General features: G+C 40.9%; 1 protein-coding gene across 1 annotated transcript; it reads left to right on the top strand.

Annotated features, from left to right (window-relative positions):
- The first annotated feature begins 13954 nt into the window (after window positions 1-13954).
- On the top strand, window positions 13955-15855 carry LOC109636351 (G-protein coupled receptor 151). The gene has a single exon (XM_020097993.2). It carries the CDS (start codon window positions 14145-14147, stop codon window positions 15507-15509), a length of 1365 nt encoding a protein of 454 aa, XP_019953552.2. The 5' UTR covers window positions 13955-14144; the 3' UTR covers window positions 15510-15855.
- The last annotated feature ends 2030 nt before the right edge of the window (window positions 15856-17885 follow it).

The raw sequence follows: 17885 nt of genomic DNA on the forward strand, positions 1-17885 counted from the left end.
ATCAGGATAATTTAATCAAACTAGGGGCACTGGAGTGAATTTAACCTTTCGTTAACCAACAGGTAAAACCGCTATGAGGCATAAAAACCCCTTTATGTATAGTTTTATATACTAATACTGATCATTGTATTCACTATTCCAGGTTTTCTGGTAGTTTTCATCACAACCACGAGGTTGTTAAATCGGCAGGGACGACTCGGGCAGGTTATGTAAATGATAAGATCCAGATCTGCTCTGTGTCTCATTGTCTGACGGTGGACGCGTGTTATCCGGACTAAACAGCACACAGCATTAATTCAGTGCCAGGAGCCATGTAGCCCACAGCTCCAGCATCAGACCCCCGGCCTGCACCACAGTCTGCTGCTGCTGCTGCCTTCACGTGCACTCAGTCAATAACCCACCAAACCACTGATCGTAGCTACAACAGGAAAATGCTGTAGAATAATAGATCAGATAGATTAAGTACATTGTTACTGCAATTAGCCTTAATTGACTTTGTTGTAGTGATCACAGGTGGACTCACGTTTACTGCATTGTCTGTATTTTTGCTGTACTGTGTTTAATACATCAAATACTGAAGCTTAAAAACAAAACACGCGAACACACGTTTGAATCATTTCATGTTTTGGGATACGACACGGGGACGTGTGTAGTTTTTTTTTTTGCACAGACCCGTTAGAGTTCCTGACCCTCAGGTCGGGAACCACAAGTCACAGAGGAACATTTTTACAAAGTCAAACGACAATGAGACAAAAACTGAAAATTTAAATTTCAAAATGTTTCAGGTAATTCATGCAGAAACAGAGAGAAAGACAGACAGACAGAAATGAAGACGGAAAGACAGGCAGACAGAGAGACAGACAGTCCCCCGCAGCTGTCAGATGTGTGTGTGTTTGTCTTTGCGGTGTTAGTTTACCATCAGCTCTCTCTCTGCTCTTGGTGACACTGAACCAGGACTTAGGGTCTTTGTCCGCTTTATATTTTCATTATCTGCTAAACTGCAGCTGAGGGACATGTGGGAAACTGGTGACCTCAGCAGCTGTCAATCAGCCAGCAACCAGGAGACACTGAATATTCAAACACGTCCTCTACCTGCCTTTACGTTTAAAATATGTTCATATACATATATTCAATCTGATTTCACCGGCTCATTCATTTATCCAAGAATCAGGAGATGCAGCTTTGAACAAGGTCCTTGTTTAATTTGAAGATTAAAATCTAAATGTGTTTAAAAAGTCTGCTCTCAAATCTGTGCTGAGTGTGAATAACTTTGTATTTGACGCCATCTGTTGGTGGTGAAATCACAAGTGAAGCTGAAGATCAGTAGAAAGATAGAAAGATAGAAAGATGGATGGATGGATGGATGGATTTGTTCTAAGACTGTGTCCAAAAGAACATGACAGATTTCATGTGGAATTTAAGGGAACGTAATCTTTTCTAATCTTTTATTTATTTTCTTTTTTTACGAGTGTTTATTCCTCAAAATTAAAAAAAAAAAGGAGGTCCTGCCCTGCATCAACACAGACAGTGCACACAAACGACAGGAACAGTGGTTAACAAACAAACGTCCGCAGCTCTCGACCAGGTATCACCTCAGCAGCAGCCAGCTCGGATCAGAGCGACGTGAAACAAAGGGGAGAAGAAAGGAGGCCCCTCTCCTCTCCTGCTGCCTGCTCGTCTGTGGTGAATATTAAGTGACGGCCGGATGATTTGTCCTTGTGTTTGTCCTCCTCTGATACTTCCTCTCTGGGCGTCACATCCCCCATGAAGAGGCTAATCTGCTCCCAGCGGGGGGGCTCCTCCCAGTGAAGAGCCCAGAAGAAAAACACACACACACTCAGACGTACGAGCCATTGTCTCCGAGTCAATACAGGTTTTCTTTTCTTTTTTTTTAAAAAACGTCAGCGGAGAATCACAGTTCTCACAATCTGATGAATCCACCGGGTCAAGACACCGAAGGAGATGTTTGAATAGTTTGTGATGATATTTTGAGCTGAATGTGACTTTAACTCATCCACAGCCTTTAATCTCAGAAGATAAAAGCAAACTAACCAAATAACTTTCACCAAATTTAAGAGAGACAGAACACGTTTGACCTTTTAACCTTTTCACGACAACAGTGAAGATTTTGATATTTATCTTGATGTGAACATAGTTTATTGGTTTTTATCACGTAAGAGGCTGAAACACACGTATTGATTGAGGGGTAAGATTTTAAATATCACGTTTTTTGGGAAGCACTTAATCACTTCATTCATATCTTTAGGATAAGATTTAATTAACAGTGCTTAAAGGAAGTCCTCACAGATTAAAAACTCAGATCTGTGTTTTGCACATAATCTCCACGTTTCCATAATGTTCAGTTTCAGGTTGTATTTACTTGTGGGATGTATTTGATCAGTTAAGTCTCGGCTCATCAACGAGCGTCTAGAAGAACAAGTGATGTGATTCTTACCAACAGGGAGAGAGAGAGGCTGTTACGGAGCCCGAGCAGCCTCCCTGCAGTCTTTAAGGGATTGAGCTAATACAGTGGAACAAAAGAGAGAGGCAGATCTAAAGTGGAGTGAACAGGGTGACTGTTTGATGTCCCCGGGGAACTCAGAAATCATGTAAGCCCCCTGTAATTTACTGTTTGGGGTTGCCCGGGTAGGGTTAATTCCCATGAGGACCTTCTCCCAGTGTTTTTTATAAAGTCAGGATTTGTAAAGCTGCTCTCGTTGACCCCCTGCAGGTCATGAGGGCAGAGGAGCAGCGTCACCTCCTCAGGACGGAGTGTGTGTCTGAGATAAATGTCTGGAGAACAGGGAACCACGTCACATATGAGGAGGAATAACACAAAAGCTTCTACGGCAAAATCTTTGACGTTCTAAATGAGATAATGTGCCTCACGTGAGAATCTCACTTTGGAAGCTGCAGGAAAGATTTGTTTCTTTTAGATAAACTTCACCTGCAGGTTTGTGTCTGAAAGAAATCCTCGTCCACAGATTCTAAAAGGAAAGTAATTATTTCTTAAGCAGCAGCTAAGAGAGAGACGTGGCTCAACAGGCCAAGCACACAGCGCCACCTACAGAAACTCTCACGACGAGTAAAATCAAGACGTCACAGTTCAGTCAGAGCTGTTTCAGAGACAGATGATCCGTGTGGGACTAAAACACCACAACAAGAAATTATACATAAGATACATCCATTTGTCGTTTTAGGGATTAAATATTTAATGAGTACTTTTTAAAGGATTTTTCTCCAGAACTAATTCAGCATCTGAGAGAAGACGTGAAAAAATATATTTAATTTTACAAAAACTTAGTTTTACTTTCAGTGTTGCAAAAATTTTATTTTAATGTTGGAGTCAACGATCTTCATTTTTAGTTTGGTCCATGTTCCATTTGCAAACATGGAGGAGGTGGGGTTTATGACCTATACCACAGCCAACCACTAGGGGGCGACCAATACACTTTGGCTCCACTTAACGGGAGCAATCATGTCGTCCATTTTGGAAACAACATTTACAATTAAAAAAACAAATTTGACCTGTGTGAATTATCAGGGATAGAAACACCTTTATTTTTTAATTTCTTGGGAGTAAACAACAACAACAACAACATTATTTATTGATGAGACAAACTGACCCATCGATTAGAAGCTTCGTCATTCTACAGTTTGCGTGTAAAGATTTTTATATCACTGACACGTGAGCAAAACAAACACACAGTGAAGAAAAGTTTATTTGTACTTCATGTATAAAATAAAAACCCCTCATCCTCAGGTTTTCATCTTCCCATGATGCTTCACTACAGGCCCCCGTCTGTCCTCCGTCCTGACTTTGAGGCTGTTGTCCAAACGTGCCCGAGGCGTCCCGGCGGTTCTTAGCTGTCACGGTCAACTCGTGGCGGCCGCGGGAGAAAAGAAGAAGGTCAGGATTACCGAGGTGTGTTTGCTCTCGGAGGCCCAGCGCGACCTTCAACCTGCCCTCCAAACCGACACACTGACCGCTGCTATTGATGCACTCGCCGGGGAACAATGTCAAATCCCTTTTTTATCTCCGTCGTGAGAGCGTGAGACGTTTATTTAGTGACATTAGCATCAGCAAACAGGAGCATTTGGTCCAGTTCAACCTCGACTGTTGCACTTGTGCACGATGAAGACGCTCGGTGGTTTGTGTGTTTGTTTTTGGAATAACAGATGTAAAACCTATGACCCGTCGGCTTTATCTAATCAAGTGTGCTTCATGAATATCATTACAAAATGAATAAATACAAGTCTTTGAAAAATCTGGACTTAACCTTTGAACCAGCGAAAGTTACACATTGATTTTCTTGCATTTGTTCAATTCTATGTCGTTGACATTAGCTGCTATAGAAAATATTCTTCTGGTTAAATATGAGACGGAAAACAATATTTAAAAGATATAAATACAGAAAAAAAAACATAAAAACTTGTATTTCTTCATTTGCAAACTGACTCATCTTAATATTGTTTTCCTTTTAATCAAAGTCATGTGTTTTATGACTTTAATGTATTTTTTTATTTATTAAACGGGTTGTTCCATCACCGTGTCTTCTGCCTGATATATCATACATTTTTTATTAAAATAAGAATACTACTACTACTAATAATAATAATAGTAATAATAATAATAATAATAATAATGATAATAATAATAACAATAACAATAACAATAACAATAACAATAATAATAACTAAAACCAAACATTAGAAACCCAAACATGGATCAATACAACAAATGTTACACAAGAATAAACCCATAGACTATTAATAAATCTATATACTGTATAAACATCTTCATATAAAGTCTGTGATGAATCCTGAACCACGCTGAGGATTAAATAATCATAACAAGCCTCTGTAATTATTCACTGAAGCTGAGAGAAGAAATGTTTGAGGTTTGAGATCACGCGGGTGAAATAACAAAAGTCAGAAGTGAAAAGAAATATTTCAATTAATCTCCTGATTAATTAAACCAGTGTCACTTGTGACTTCATAACTGTTGTGCCACTTATCTCCCTCATTTGTCTTCATGTAACAATTCATATTAATAATGAATAAACTTCTCAGACTGATTTAATCACCATCCAATCTGATGACTGAGGATTTGGAAATATCTGAACTTCCTGTTTTTATTTTACACAATAATTAAACGTCTGCATGAAGAAGTCTGAGAACGTGAACGCTTATTTAAAGCACATGATTATTTTCCCTTCACCAGTCTATGATTCATTAAAACAGCTAAAAACAATATTTCTATATTTTAACCTCGTGAGTCGTTCATGTAAAACTCATTAACTGATTGTTTTTAATTGATTCCAGATTAGTTATAACCTCAAACCCACCTGCAGCTGATGTCATGTGTGTTGTCATGACAACACATACACACGCTGTTGTCGTTTCACTCGTACCAGTGTAATCATGACTTTATTAGAACACATCTAAATGCACAGAGCGGTTTTAGGTGCAGATGTGTTTCTAAAAGTGTGATTTGTTTTGTTGACGGAGTGAAATGAGCGCTCACAGGGGTGGAGACGACGTGAAGACCGCTGAGCAGACGCAGACGACACTAATCTGCTGATGAGATGGACTCGGATCTGAATTTCTGCAGTGGCCAGTGTCAAAGCCAAAGGCGTTTGTCCGTGTGCATTCATTGACAGGATCTCTGAGGTTTATTTGTCCACACCACCTCCTCTCCCGCCGCCTGTCCACTGATTGATAATTGATCCCTCGTTCAAACAGCCTCTTCGGGGGCCACAGTTGCCTCTGAATGCCAAACGAGTCATGCGGCCTCGTCCTGCCACAGCAGCCTAATCCCATAAACGAATGGGAATGAGTGTCGTCCTCTGCTGATGTCGACCGCTCACTCTGCCATTTACCTCAGATTGTTTGCTGATGAGGCCCCGGCAGCGGACAGGGTCACTGCTGCTTCAGTCAGAAGAAGAAGAAAAGATGGAGGTCTTCAACAAGAAGACACAATGAAGGGAGGTGACAGCTGCCGCTCATAGCGGCGTCATTTGGTTTTATTGTTATTTCACACACATCTCTGAGCGTGGATTCATTCATGATTCAACTCTACTACAAATCTTTAAAACAACACATCACTGCTGGAACTTGTATTTTAGATATTTTTATGGTGATGTTGGTTAAATATCTCCACAACCAGGAGATGAATCCCTCAGAAACTCGAAGGATTCGTTGTGAAAGTTGGTTCAGAGTCAATCGCTGTGTTGACGGCGCCGTCAACATTACCCATGATCCCTGGCTCCCTGAACCGGAAGAGCTGCTCATTCTCCGAAACTTTTCCTCCCAGCCCCCACGTCAAATATCAGAACGAGTCCATGTGAGAAAAGTGAGTAAGTGGGAATGAAAGTGGGAACATTCCCCATATTCACAAGATATTGAACCATCACAGTTTTGAAGCCGCTGTTTCAGGTAAAAAAAAAAGTGAGGGTGAATATTTTACCAGAAACACAAAAACTATATTGTGTCGTGTTTAAACGTACGCAGCGTTAGAAGCTGCAGAAGCTAGAGAACAGAAGGAAACGTTGTTATAAATCACGTTACGTGTGTATTTACATGCCGCAGAGGACTTAATGTTCTCTGCTGCGGTTCGTCCTCCTGCCGCCGTTAAACTTCCTCCTGTGCCTTCACTTTGAAGAGGATAGGTCAGCGAGTGATCAGTCCAGGCCCAGAGCGACACCATTTTATTTGAAAGGCGCGACACAGAGGATGACATTTAACTTGTTATTATTTCCCGCGGAAGATTGGTGATAAATTGTCCATTATTTTTCCTTAAAAGTGAAAGATAAGAACGCAGTCATTTGCCCCAAAGCCCGAGCGCCAAAACTATGCAAAATGACAGCCAATTATCTGGGCCTAGTTTGGGATAATGACTTTACAATGAATCTTTTGATTGAAATGTAACTGGCTTGGCCCTGGGCAAAGTGCAGGGAAAAAAGAAATGAATAGAAAAGTTACAGAAACATCGAGCACTATATAAATGTGTTCATCTCCGTCTCTGGGTCGCTCGCCCTCGCTCTCTCTCCACTCCTCTTTAGAAAATAGCTATAGGAGAAAGACAGAGATATGCATATATTGATGAAAAAATTATTAAGTCGCAGAGCGCTCGCAGCAAACATAAATTAGCATATTCAGGGTAAATATGCAGACTATTTACGATAATAAGACCGGATTATTCAATTCAATGAATGTTAAATAGATGAGGAAATGGTATGTCTCTTATCTAGTCAAAGCTTCTATTCATTTTAATCGCTTCCCAATTGAACTCTTCATTTTATTGTCTCTGAGTTATTGTTCCCATTCCAGCCGGCGATGGCACCTATGGGTCCTGGGAGATTTCCGCCGGTCACGTGGTTTAAGTGGCGTTCACCTTATTCTCGGCGGAAATGGAGAAAGTCGACGTCACCCCGAGGCCAGCATCGCGATAAGCCCCTTTTCATTATGCACAGGGGCCGATGGAGAACAAGATTAGCGCGGCCTTGTGTGCATAAAGGCGAGAACATACAAGTCATCTAGATTAAATAGAAACAGCCTTTTTTTCCCCCCTCAGCACAGACCCATAAACAAAACACATTTGGTTTCTTATTGTGTGCATTAAAACTGAAACTTTAATCAGTTTGAGCCTGTGTGTGTGTGTGTGTGTGTGTGTGTGTTGACATAATACAGTCCTCCACAGTCAGACAGAAGAAACAGAGACGGCTGCTGCTTTTCTTCTCTTTCACCAGTTTCTTAAAATATCATGTGAGCCACACGTGTCCTTTTTATTATTTTTTATTATTTCCCACCGTGTGCAGCTCAAGTGATACACACACTCCTAAATACTTTGAAATCAGGTTGAAGATACATATACACGGTATTTTAATGTCTTTAATTGGGATTTTGTCGTGGAATGTTTACATCTGTGGGTTAATTCACGTCTGGGGCTGTAGTGGGTGTTCAGGGTCACAGGACGGTGATTGTGGGTTTGACTCATATTAAACGTCAGTGCTGATGTTGGAGGAAAGACATCACAAAATGTGGCTCCGGAGGTTGTGTGTAATAAGTTTTGACAACAGAGAGCGTAACACACACAACAAAGATCTTTGGATCCATACACAAGGATTAGTGATAAGGTCAATTCACTGCATGTTTAATTCTTTTCATGAGATTTATTGACAATAAGAAACATTTTGATGATCATGATTTTACCACAAATCCAGTCATTTCTAAATGAACATACTTGTAAATATGTGTTTTTACTTTGTTGTGTTTGATTTTCTCAGGTTGAGCAGCTTTATATTTTAATTGCAGAAGCCTAATTAGGACTGATAATGACTCTGACTCTGGCCTCTGATTGGTTAAATGTGCATCAAGCGACACACGTTGAGCATGTTCATGTTGTGCAGAAATAAATTCATCAGATTAAATCTCAGTATTTGAGCTTTGTTGTATCTCGCTCTAAGTTTCCTGTGTATTACTGACATTATTCTTTGTAGCTCACTTTTTGTTGTTTCTGGAGCAACTCAATCTGCTTCTTGCCACGTTGCATGATGGGTAATTGAGGGTCAAGTGAAAAGAATTAAACAACTCAGTGTGTCGTAAAGTAAAGTTTCAAGTCGTGCCGATGGTTTCACGTGTTCAGATCAACCTGTGTGTGAGAGTCTCCATCCAGCGGCCGAGAGGCGGAAGTGCTTTGTGCTCAGTCACACAAATCGTGATGTATCGCCTCCTACTGGTGATGTGGTGGTACTGCCACAACACCCTGCTCTAGATGGATTCTGAGCTGAGATGCTCTGGATTCTGTCAAGTGTTGCTTCTAAAGCAAAGAGTGAAGTTTGGAAACTCTCCAGTCGATATGTTCGGAAAGTTGAAAAAGATTTGGACATGAATTGGAAAATTAAACATCTGAAATGATATGACGCTGACTAAACACCATGTGCTGTGTAAATAAGGTGAATACAATAAATACTAGGGCCCTGAAAACAATATAATAATCTAATCAGACAAAGAAAAAGCCTATTTACCAGCAAATAGCCCATAATATTGAGGGTTAAATGTCGGTTAATAATTGTGTTTTTGTGTATTTTGTGCTGTGTATCATGTTTTTTATGTCATGGCAAATTTTAAATGATCAAATACTCAGAATAAAGACATGTGACAGTGGGACGCTGTGGTGATGGTTTTGCATCACCGCCCTCAGTCACATGGTGGCACTCTTCTATTTCTATAGATCTGAAGCCCAGTGAACCTCTCAGTGTCCTGACTGTCACGATCCGTCACCTTAAAACCCTCCACTGTAAAATCTACTGGTGAAGGTAAGGTAACGACCTTTTATTATGGAAATCAAATTCAGTTTTTAATGTCAGATTTGAACTTTAAATGAGCAGAAATGTTCCTTTCTCACTGTTTTTTTTAATCAATACTGCTCTAATGATTTTGAGCATCATCGACTTCAGTACTTAAAACATCACAATGAGTGAAAATGCAACTTATTTGTCAATGTTATGTTGTTATTTATTATTTTATGTGGTGACTGTACCATCCACTTTGACTTACACATGTATTATAGGTTCATTTTACATTTTCACTTTAAAAAACCTTTGACTTGATGTTGCAGCTTATTGTGGGGGAGCAGTTTTACAGATTAGGTGAATTTAACTGTTCCAAATATCTGAGGTAATTTAAACCCACAGATTATCATACGGATGTAATCATCTTTATTCGTATAATATTATTATATAAGAGTAACTAAAGAAATAAACACGAAGCAAAACACAATTTTTCTCAAATTCAAGTATAAGAATAAAATATGAAAGTAGCATCATGAAGAATACGAATCTCATTATTGTCTTTACACTAGAATTTTTAGAAAACAGCTGGATTCCTTGTGTTTGCAGCTAAAAAGCTTTTATCAAATGTGACGTGTAATAAGCCGTCACTGTCCGAGCCTGGATCAGTGATGACAGCAGGCGGCAGGAAGGCACAGCGGGCTGCACCATAGAGCTCACATTCATCTGCATAAAACAGAAGCGATACACCACTAATCATTAAATAGCTGGAATAATATTCACCAAACCTATAATTTATAATCTATAACGGTTGATACCACACTCACAGTCACTTGTCTTTGATTAGTTTTTAGTTTTTGTGATAAAAGAGGGAAAAAATCAAAGCCTTCTTATTTACCAGCTCTCCCACCCACCCACCCACACACACACACACACACACACACACACACACTGTAAAAGGAAGAAGAAAAAAAAAAGGCCTGACATTAATTATTTGCTATTTTGCAGGCGGGAGTCTGCCCTTTTGCTGAAGGGAGTCATTTATCCCTTTGCGTGATGCCTGAATCAAATGAACAGAAACAATGATGAAGATAATAATGTTTCCCTGCAGCTCGTCACAAACCAACAACACATTAGCTCACACACACTCACACTCACACACTCACACACACACTCACTCACACACTCAAACACTCACACACTCACACACTCACACACACACACTCACACACTCACACACTCACACACAGGGAAATTAAAACCGTTGAGGAGGTGAAATTCATCTCAAGTGCGACGAGACCGTCACGAGCAGCTTTGCAAGTCAAGTGGTCTCCATCCACAGGTTGTCGTGGCAACTGTCAATCTCGCCACCTATAGGAGCGGCTCGACGCAGGCGGCAGTCACTCTCCATTTGGCGGGTGGTGGGTGAGGTGGGGGGGTGTTGGGGTGGACTTGAAAGGAGTCACTTTTCATGTGAAGGCCGGGTCGCCACGTCAACAGCAAATTGGTAATCACTTCTCCACTTGTGAGAAATAACATCAATATGGAGATAGCCGGTGATTTATGTCGCCCGTTACCTGGGGAAACCTCGTCCCTTCTTCAACTTTGATCTCTGTGATGACGCCCATTACAAAAAGCAGCGTTTGTTTTCTTTGATTCTATAAAAGCTTTTCTGCATCAAAGGATTCGAGACGGACATTTGTCCTGGCGAGCTCGGCTTTTTAGGCCAAACGTCCCTGTGGTTGCAAAACTACTTCTGCTTTGTTTCTACTCCGGGACATCTCCAAAGGGAACATTACTGGAGCTCATTTAGTCTTTGAGTTTTTGTTCATGCACTAAACCTCCCCCGTCCCTTCTCTCCATCATCCTTTACTGCTGCTCTGAGTGTCGCTGGCTCGGCAGAAGCCTTGGGGGGGGGGGGGGGGGATGTGAGGGATCTAACTCTCTTACAATACTGATGCAGTCTAGGCTGCAGTGGCCAGTGGAGGTGGAGATGATAAAAGATGGAGGATAAAAAAATCTCAGGGACATTTGCACTTGTGTTTCGGCTGTTTTGAGTTGTTTCCCACGATTTCCCACGACTGGCTGAGGTTTGGGTTCAAGATGAAACGGTTTTGAGGATGGATTTGTTTCCTCAGAAGACTCATGATAACAGATTACAGCACATTAGAGGTAAATAGAGGTTGTGATTAACAGAAGAGAAACAACTCAGGAGGACACGATCTTCTTCAAGTCATGTTGTCTCCCCCTCACACGAATAAAGAGTTTCTCAATGCACAGTTGTTCATTTCATCCATTCTGATCATGACAAGATCTCAGATTAAGAGTTCTGCATCTGACATTATAAATCATGTTGATTAGAGCCTCACTACAGGTAAACTTCTGTAAAGTGACTGGAACCAAACTGCAAACCCTGTAAAAAAAACTGTTTTATCATCAGCTGTGACGATAGACCGTTAAAAAGATGGATGACATGTATTTAACTCCTCCTACTATCTAGAAATGAAGCCAAACTATGTTGAATACAAACGCTGCCGTCTTGTCCCAAAGATGGAGTCTGTGCAGAAGCGATCTGGGTGATGGAGCCACAGTTTTCACATTTCATATCGGCAGCCGACTGTTGAATCAATCAGGTTCTCGGGTTTAAACATTAAACTCTAAATGGATGACAGATATTTCATGATCATGGAGTTCATCTTGGAAGAATGCTGGGCCCCACTTTCTTACTACATTCTCCTTCCCAACATCTTTATTAGTCAAAACATAACATCAAATATCAATGATACACAAGTGTATATATTTGAAACTTGTGTAAATATATGTGTGTGTGTGTCACGGGAATAAATATCAGGATTTGGATTAAAATAAAACAGAAGTCACAAAGTCCTGCTGGTTTTTAAAGTCTACATTCAGATGTAAACCTTACAGAACATCACAGTTTACAGTTTGTACTTTTTGTTTTTGATCTGTTATGACACTGTTATCCAAGATGATACTTCTGGTCTCATCAGGTACGAACTCTATAATTTAAAAGTACATCTCTGTGAAAAGAACTGCAGACTTTAGCTCTGCATTCATGTTCCACAGATCATTTTCCTGTAGGGAAATCAGAGGGAGCTGCTTGTATTCTTAGCCTTGCACAGTCCACAACACATCAATTATCCCTGATTGCTGCACGCTGCGAGGGCAGCACCCCTGCTTGTGCTTTCATCCCTCTAAATACCAGTGGAGTCTTTTTCTACCTCTGAAATCAAACCGTTGTAGCTCTTCATTCATTAGAACTGGAGCTCCAGAGTCCCTTTAAACCCACTCTATCCATCCGTATCTCTCGCTACTTCACGACGCCTCACATCTTCCTAACCCCATACTGTGATGGTGGTACCGGTCTCCTAGCAACCAACCCTCTTGGAGGAGGTGACAGCATTTGCATTACCACCACCACCACCTCCACCCCCTCCCTCCCCTTCACCATCCGGATGCTCTTCAAGTCAAGTAAACACTCTTCGCTCTGTGGAGCAGTCGGCACTGCTGCATCACGGTCACGGCATCAGCCTGATAAGTGGCATGAAATGAAGTCTTGTTTTGTTTGTTCACATTTGAATAAATGAATTGCTTTGTGAACACCTCCAGTAAAACAAGACACAACACGGTTCACTAAAGTTGATTTGTGACCCAACATATCATTTTTCAAATACAGAAAATGTTAAACAAACATGTGATACACCAATTCATTGGCCCATATTTTATTTTTTGGTGTTTTTCTCCTAATAAGGCACTTTTTATAAAGTTTACTATTTGTGTCTAATGGATTGATAAAGGGTAAATCAATAATTTACCAACACTACTAATACTTGATTAATTAGTTGTAAGCCATTAATTTAAAAAAAAAATTGGTGAAAAAGCTCTTTAGCTGGGAACTCACAAATCTAATAAAGTGGATCGGTATCATGCACGATCCTGAATACATCAAGAGGATCAGGATCATGTCCGATCAGATCACATTACATCTCTTACTGTTTGGAAATCAATCAGCTGTAAACTACATCTTATCTCATTATCTCATTAATAAATGCTCATTTGTTTTTTTCACTTTCAAACAAATCCTCCAGTCTCACGTAGAAACATGATAAACAGTGAAACATAATTGTTGCAGATGCACAAAGAAGTCAATAAAAAGACTCCAGTTATATAAACCTATTTTATTAGCTCTGATATGGTTCTGGTCATACAAGTCAAGCTGTAGAAGCAAAAAAAAAAAACATGCATTCACTGAATTAAGAAACTCGATCAACTTTGAATGTACTTCAAAGCACTTTTAAAAACTTTAATACAATATAAAAGTGCAATGTTGTACCTTTGATACTGAATCTAAAGGATGCACAACAATTAAGGAGATTAAATCTTATTGGCTTTAAATTTAAGATGTTTTAAAACATGTCAGTCAGTTTGCAAAGTCGTGAAACGTCAGTTAGTGTTTATACATTGATTAAGATGAAAATTAAAAATCAAATTAAAGGGTTTCTGTCCCCATTGAGCAGATGCATGTCTTCTAGCCATATTCCAGTTCTTGCAGCATCGTGTGATTATTATTTAAACATTTCATATGGCGCCATCTGTTGCTGTTTTTTTTTAAAAAAACATATCGAATTAAGTGTGTTTGGAACCAAAGAGATGACTAAAAGAAAAAGAAGAGTCAGATAACTCGTCCCCTCTGACACGACACAGCAGCAGCCCTGGTTCCCTCTGAGGTTCTGAATGTAAATCACATCACGCTGCGCTCACATTTGGGCTGGCTGCAGCCCGGAGCCATGCACACACTGATAAAATGACGTGAGTGGTTGACGATGCTAAATGGCAGCACTTGAAATAGCCTACCTGCCAGTCTGCGCGCACACTCGCAGATACGATCACGACCCCATTAGCTGCGTTTCAGCACCGAGACGCGCCGGACAGCTCCTCCGTCGTTTCCATCTCCAGGACTTTTACAGAAGAAAAAAAGTGGAAGAAAGAAAAAACCACAGACTTTTTCATTTGTTTCACTACATTTTTTCACTTTTGAGGAGTTGGAACTTCTCAGACATGGATAGTGATCGACCTGCAAACGTCTCCTTCTTTGATTTCGTTGGAGGAGTGCAACTTCTCCAGGGGGAGGACACCAGAACAGCCATGCCGGTCATCCTGATCGGGATCTGTGTGTCCGGGGCTGTTGGGAATTTGCTCGTTTTGCTGATTTTCATCCGAGACTTCAGGAACGGAAGAGGCTCCGAGGTGAAGGCGCTCCTCGCCTCTCTGGCCTCCACGGACTTGGTGATCCTGTTGCTGTGCGCCCCGGTGCGCGCCGTCACCTACTACAGGCAGACCTGGACCCTGGGGAGCTTCGTGTGCAGCACCACCGACTGGTTCCAGCACTCGTGCGTGGTCGCCAAAACTTTAATCCTCGCGCTCACCACCAGAGCCAAGCACACGCTGGTCCCCTGCGCCGCCGCGGGGCCCCTGCACAGCCCGACGTGGATCCACGGAGCCCTGGCGTTCATCTCGATTGTGGCCATGATGTTTCCGATCCCGCAGATGCTCTTTGCGTCTTTGCAGCCGTATGGCCGCGACACCATCTGCGTCTCCGTAACGCCAGCGTGCGCGTCTGACTTCATGAGTTTGTTCTATAAGATTTATCCAACGGCGACCTTCTTGGTGCCGGTCATCTTTACGCTTGCCTACTACACCAAAACTCTGCACGCTGCGGTGAACCACGCACCCAGCCCGCAGCAGCAGAGCAAGGTTACCCTGGTTTTACTGTGTCTAAGCGGCGCACTCGGGCTCATGCTGCTGCCGGAGTGGGGAACATTCACCTGGATCAGGCTCGGCTACAACAAACCTCCTGTGGGTTTGATCATCTTTGCGCAAGTCCTCCTTTACGCATGCAGCTCCGTCTCTCCGGTGATCTTAATGACCATGTACGACGATGTGCGCCAAGGATTGATCACCATCTGGTTCGTCGCCACTTGCAGAAGCTCCAAGAACATCCCCATGATCAACAAGTGTCCAAAAACGGAGGGGAACGGAGCGGAGGTGGGAGCCAACGCCGTCGCCAACGCGGTCCCCGGGGAGAAGGACAAGACCTTCCCGGACGTGGAGCACTTTTGGACGGGGCGCAGGAATACGCACGTCGAGGAGGAGCAGGACCCGGTTCCGTGGGAGAGAGAGGAGAAGATGCTGTAGAGAATCAGATGTGAAAGTGTTCAGCGGTTTCTAGTTTGTTGACCCACAGTGCAGACCCTCGTTGAAAGGCTGTAGTGGCCTGTTTGCTGTCGTGAGATTAATTAGATGTAAAATGAACTTGTACACTCTCATGTTTTGATGTTACAGATGTTTCTATAGAGAGAATCTACTTTGAATATTTGCTCTTGCCTGCAGCACTGCTGCACTGTCATAGATCACCTTCTCTAGAGGTTTGTACAGAGATGAATCAAGTGTAAATATCCAGGACACTCAAGCATCAAAGGGTTTGTTGTGATTGTGTATGTGTGATACATAACGTGGATATTAAACCATTCTCAAATAAGGACTGCTCTGTTCTTCTATTTTTTTTTCAAAAGCTATAAAAACACTACCTTAATCAGGGATAAAACACGAACATCAAATCTCTCCATTTAATTCGAGAGGTTGTGAAATGACAGACGACGTGTACACAGAGATCGTTTCTCTGTATTAAATTCACAACTAATCCAGCTGCACATTTCAGGTCAAGTCAATCATCATATTTCAGTGCAAAGCAGCACACACACGAAGTCACGGTGTAAAATCAGGTCAATGTTTCTCACTCCATTTTCCTGCACTTTGAATAAAACACTGTCTCTTTGTGTATGGTGTTAAAGTATCTTTCAAATTTACATCACAACCTGATAGTTTTACTTAAAGCAACATAAAAGTAAAACTACAAAAACCTTAGCATGAAAATATACTTTAAGTGCCAAAAGTAGAAGTACTCATAATGCAGATTGGGTCATTCCAAAGTGACAGATATCATATAATTAGATTTTAATTATTGATGCATTACATCACTTTAATGTTGCAGCTGCTAAAGGGCTAAAGTACCTCACAACTATAGATTATTTATAACTGACTGTGATGTTGTTGTTAGCAGATGCGATGCAGTCTTGTGTGTTGTTCTATGGAAATACTTATTTTCTTATTATTACTTATTACATTGTTGTTTGATATCTGTTTATTCCACGTTTGTGCACAGAAACAGTTGAAACTATTACATCTGCAAATGAAATGGTTGTGTCATTTATGAAATGTTTATATTGCTCATAAAAGCTCCAAATGAGCGTAGGATGTATTATAAACAATATATCATGTGTCAAATGGATTAAATTAAAGGTTAAGAAAAGGTAAAGCTTTCTTACAAGTATAAAAGTACAAGTAAAGTAATAAAAACCTATCTGAGTCATTATTAAAATGTTTATTAGAAAACATGAGTTTGTATAAAGTGATAATTTTGTATCCTTCAATAATAAAAGCAACTTATTCACATTTCAGATGTTGAACATGATGAACTACGTTTTGTTAGATACATGGAAACAGTGATAATATTTCTCAGATCAGATACAGCAGAGTCTGAGTGGATGGTCGGACGCATCACCGCCACCAACGCCACCATCACATCACATGACCTGCGTTTGCAGTCTATAACCTTTCAGTGGTCGTGAAAAGAAACCAGCTTTTAGTCGTCTGTGTGTTTACCAGGAAAGCAGCGGCCGCCCGTGGCTCAGACGCCCGGCAGATTTGACATTTTAGAGAAAAGAAAGGTTACAGGTTGAAGAGGAAAAAAAAACACAGGCCTCCAAAGCTCTTCAGTATGATTGTGCTCTTGCACATAATTTATTCATTGACAATAGAGCATGTTTCCAAACGTCTGCCCTTGAGTCACTTGGTTTTTCATTTACTGTGTTTCTAGAGTTCTTCATTATAGGCGGATGTGACGCGGCCTAGTTTCAGCCTCACTCCGACATTCACTTGATAAATCCACAGAATTAATCATCACTCATTTTCTGCCCTCCATTTTCTCTCCTACATTAATTAAAGATAGAGACGGTGTCCTGCTGACGACAACGTGCTGATGACCTTTCAGAGAACAAACACAACCTGAGAGACATGAAGTCAACGACGCTGAGGGACGGAAAGAAGTGAAAATATAAACGGACTCAATCAAATAGATTACTACACACCTTTACTGCAAACTACTACAAAAGCAGCAGTCTGTTTTTTACAACTTCATGAGATGAGATAAAATTACGTTAGATTAGATGAGATGAGATAAATTGAGATGAAATGAGATTAGATGTGTGTCTAACATTGATACACAGCAGATAGAGTTTAACATGAAAAAGCACAAGAGCAGTTGTGATGGATAAAATAAGTAAACCTGACAGACAAAAATACTGATATAATCAAAATAAAACCCAAAGGCTTCAATAAAAAAGTTGGTGATGAGGCTCGTCTTGTGTCATCTGTCAATTCCAGCAACTCTGAGGGTAAAAGCAGCTTCACCAGCTTTTGACTTAATCCTTGAAAGGACAGTGTCAAAAGGAC

This window comes from Paralichthys olivaceus, chromosome 12 (genome assembly GCF_024713975.1).
Source record: "Paralichthys olivaceus isolate ysfri-2021 chromosome 12, ASM2471397v2, whole genome shotgun sequence".
Lineage (NCBI taxonomy): Eukaryota > Metazoa > Chordata > Actinopteri > Pleuronectiformes > Paralichthyidae > Paralichthys > Paralichthys olivaceus.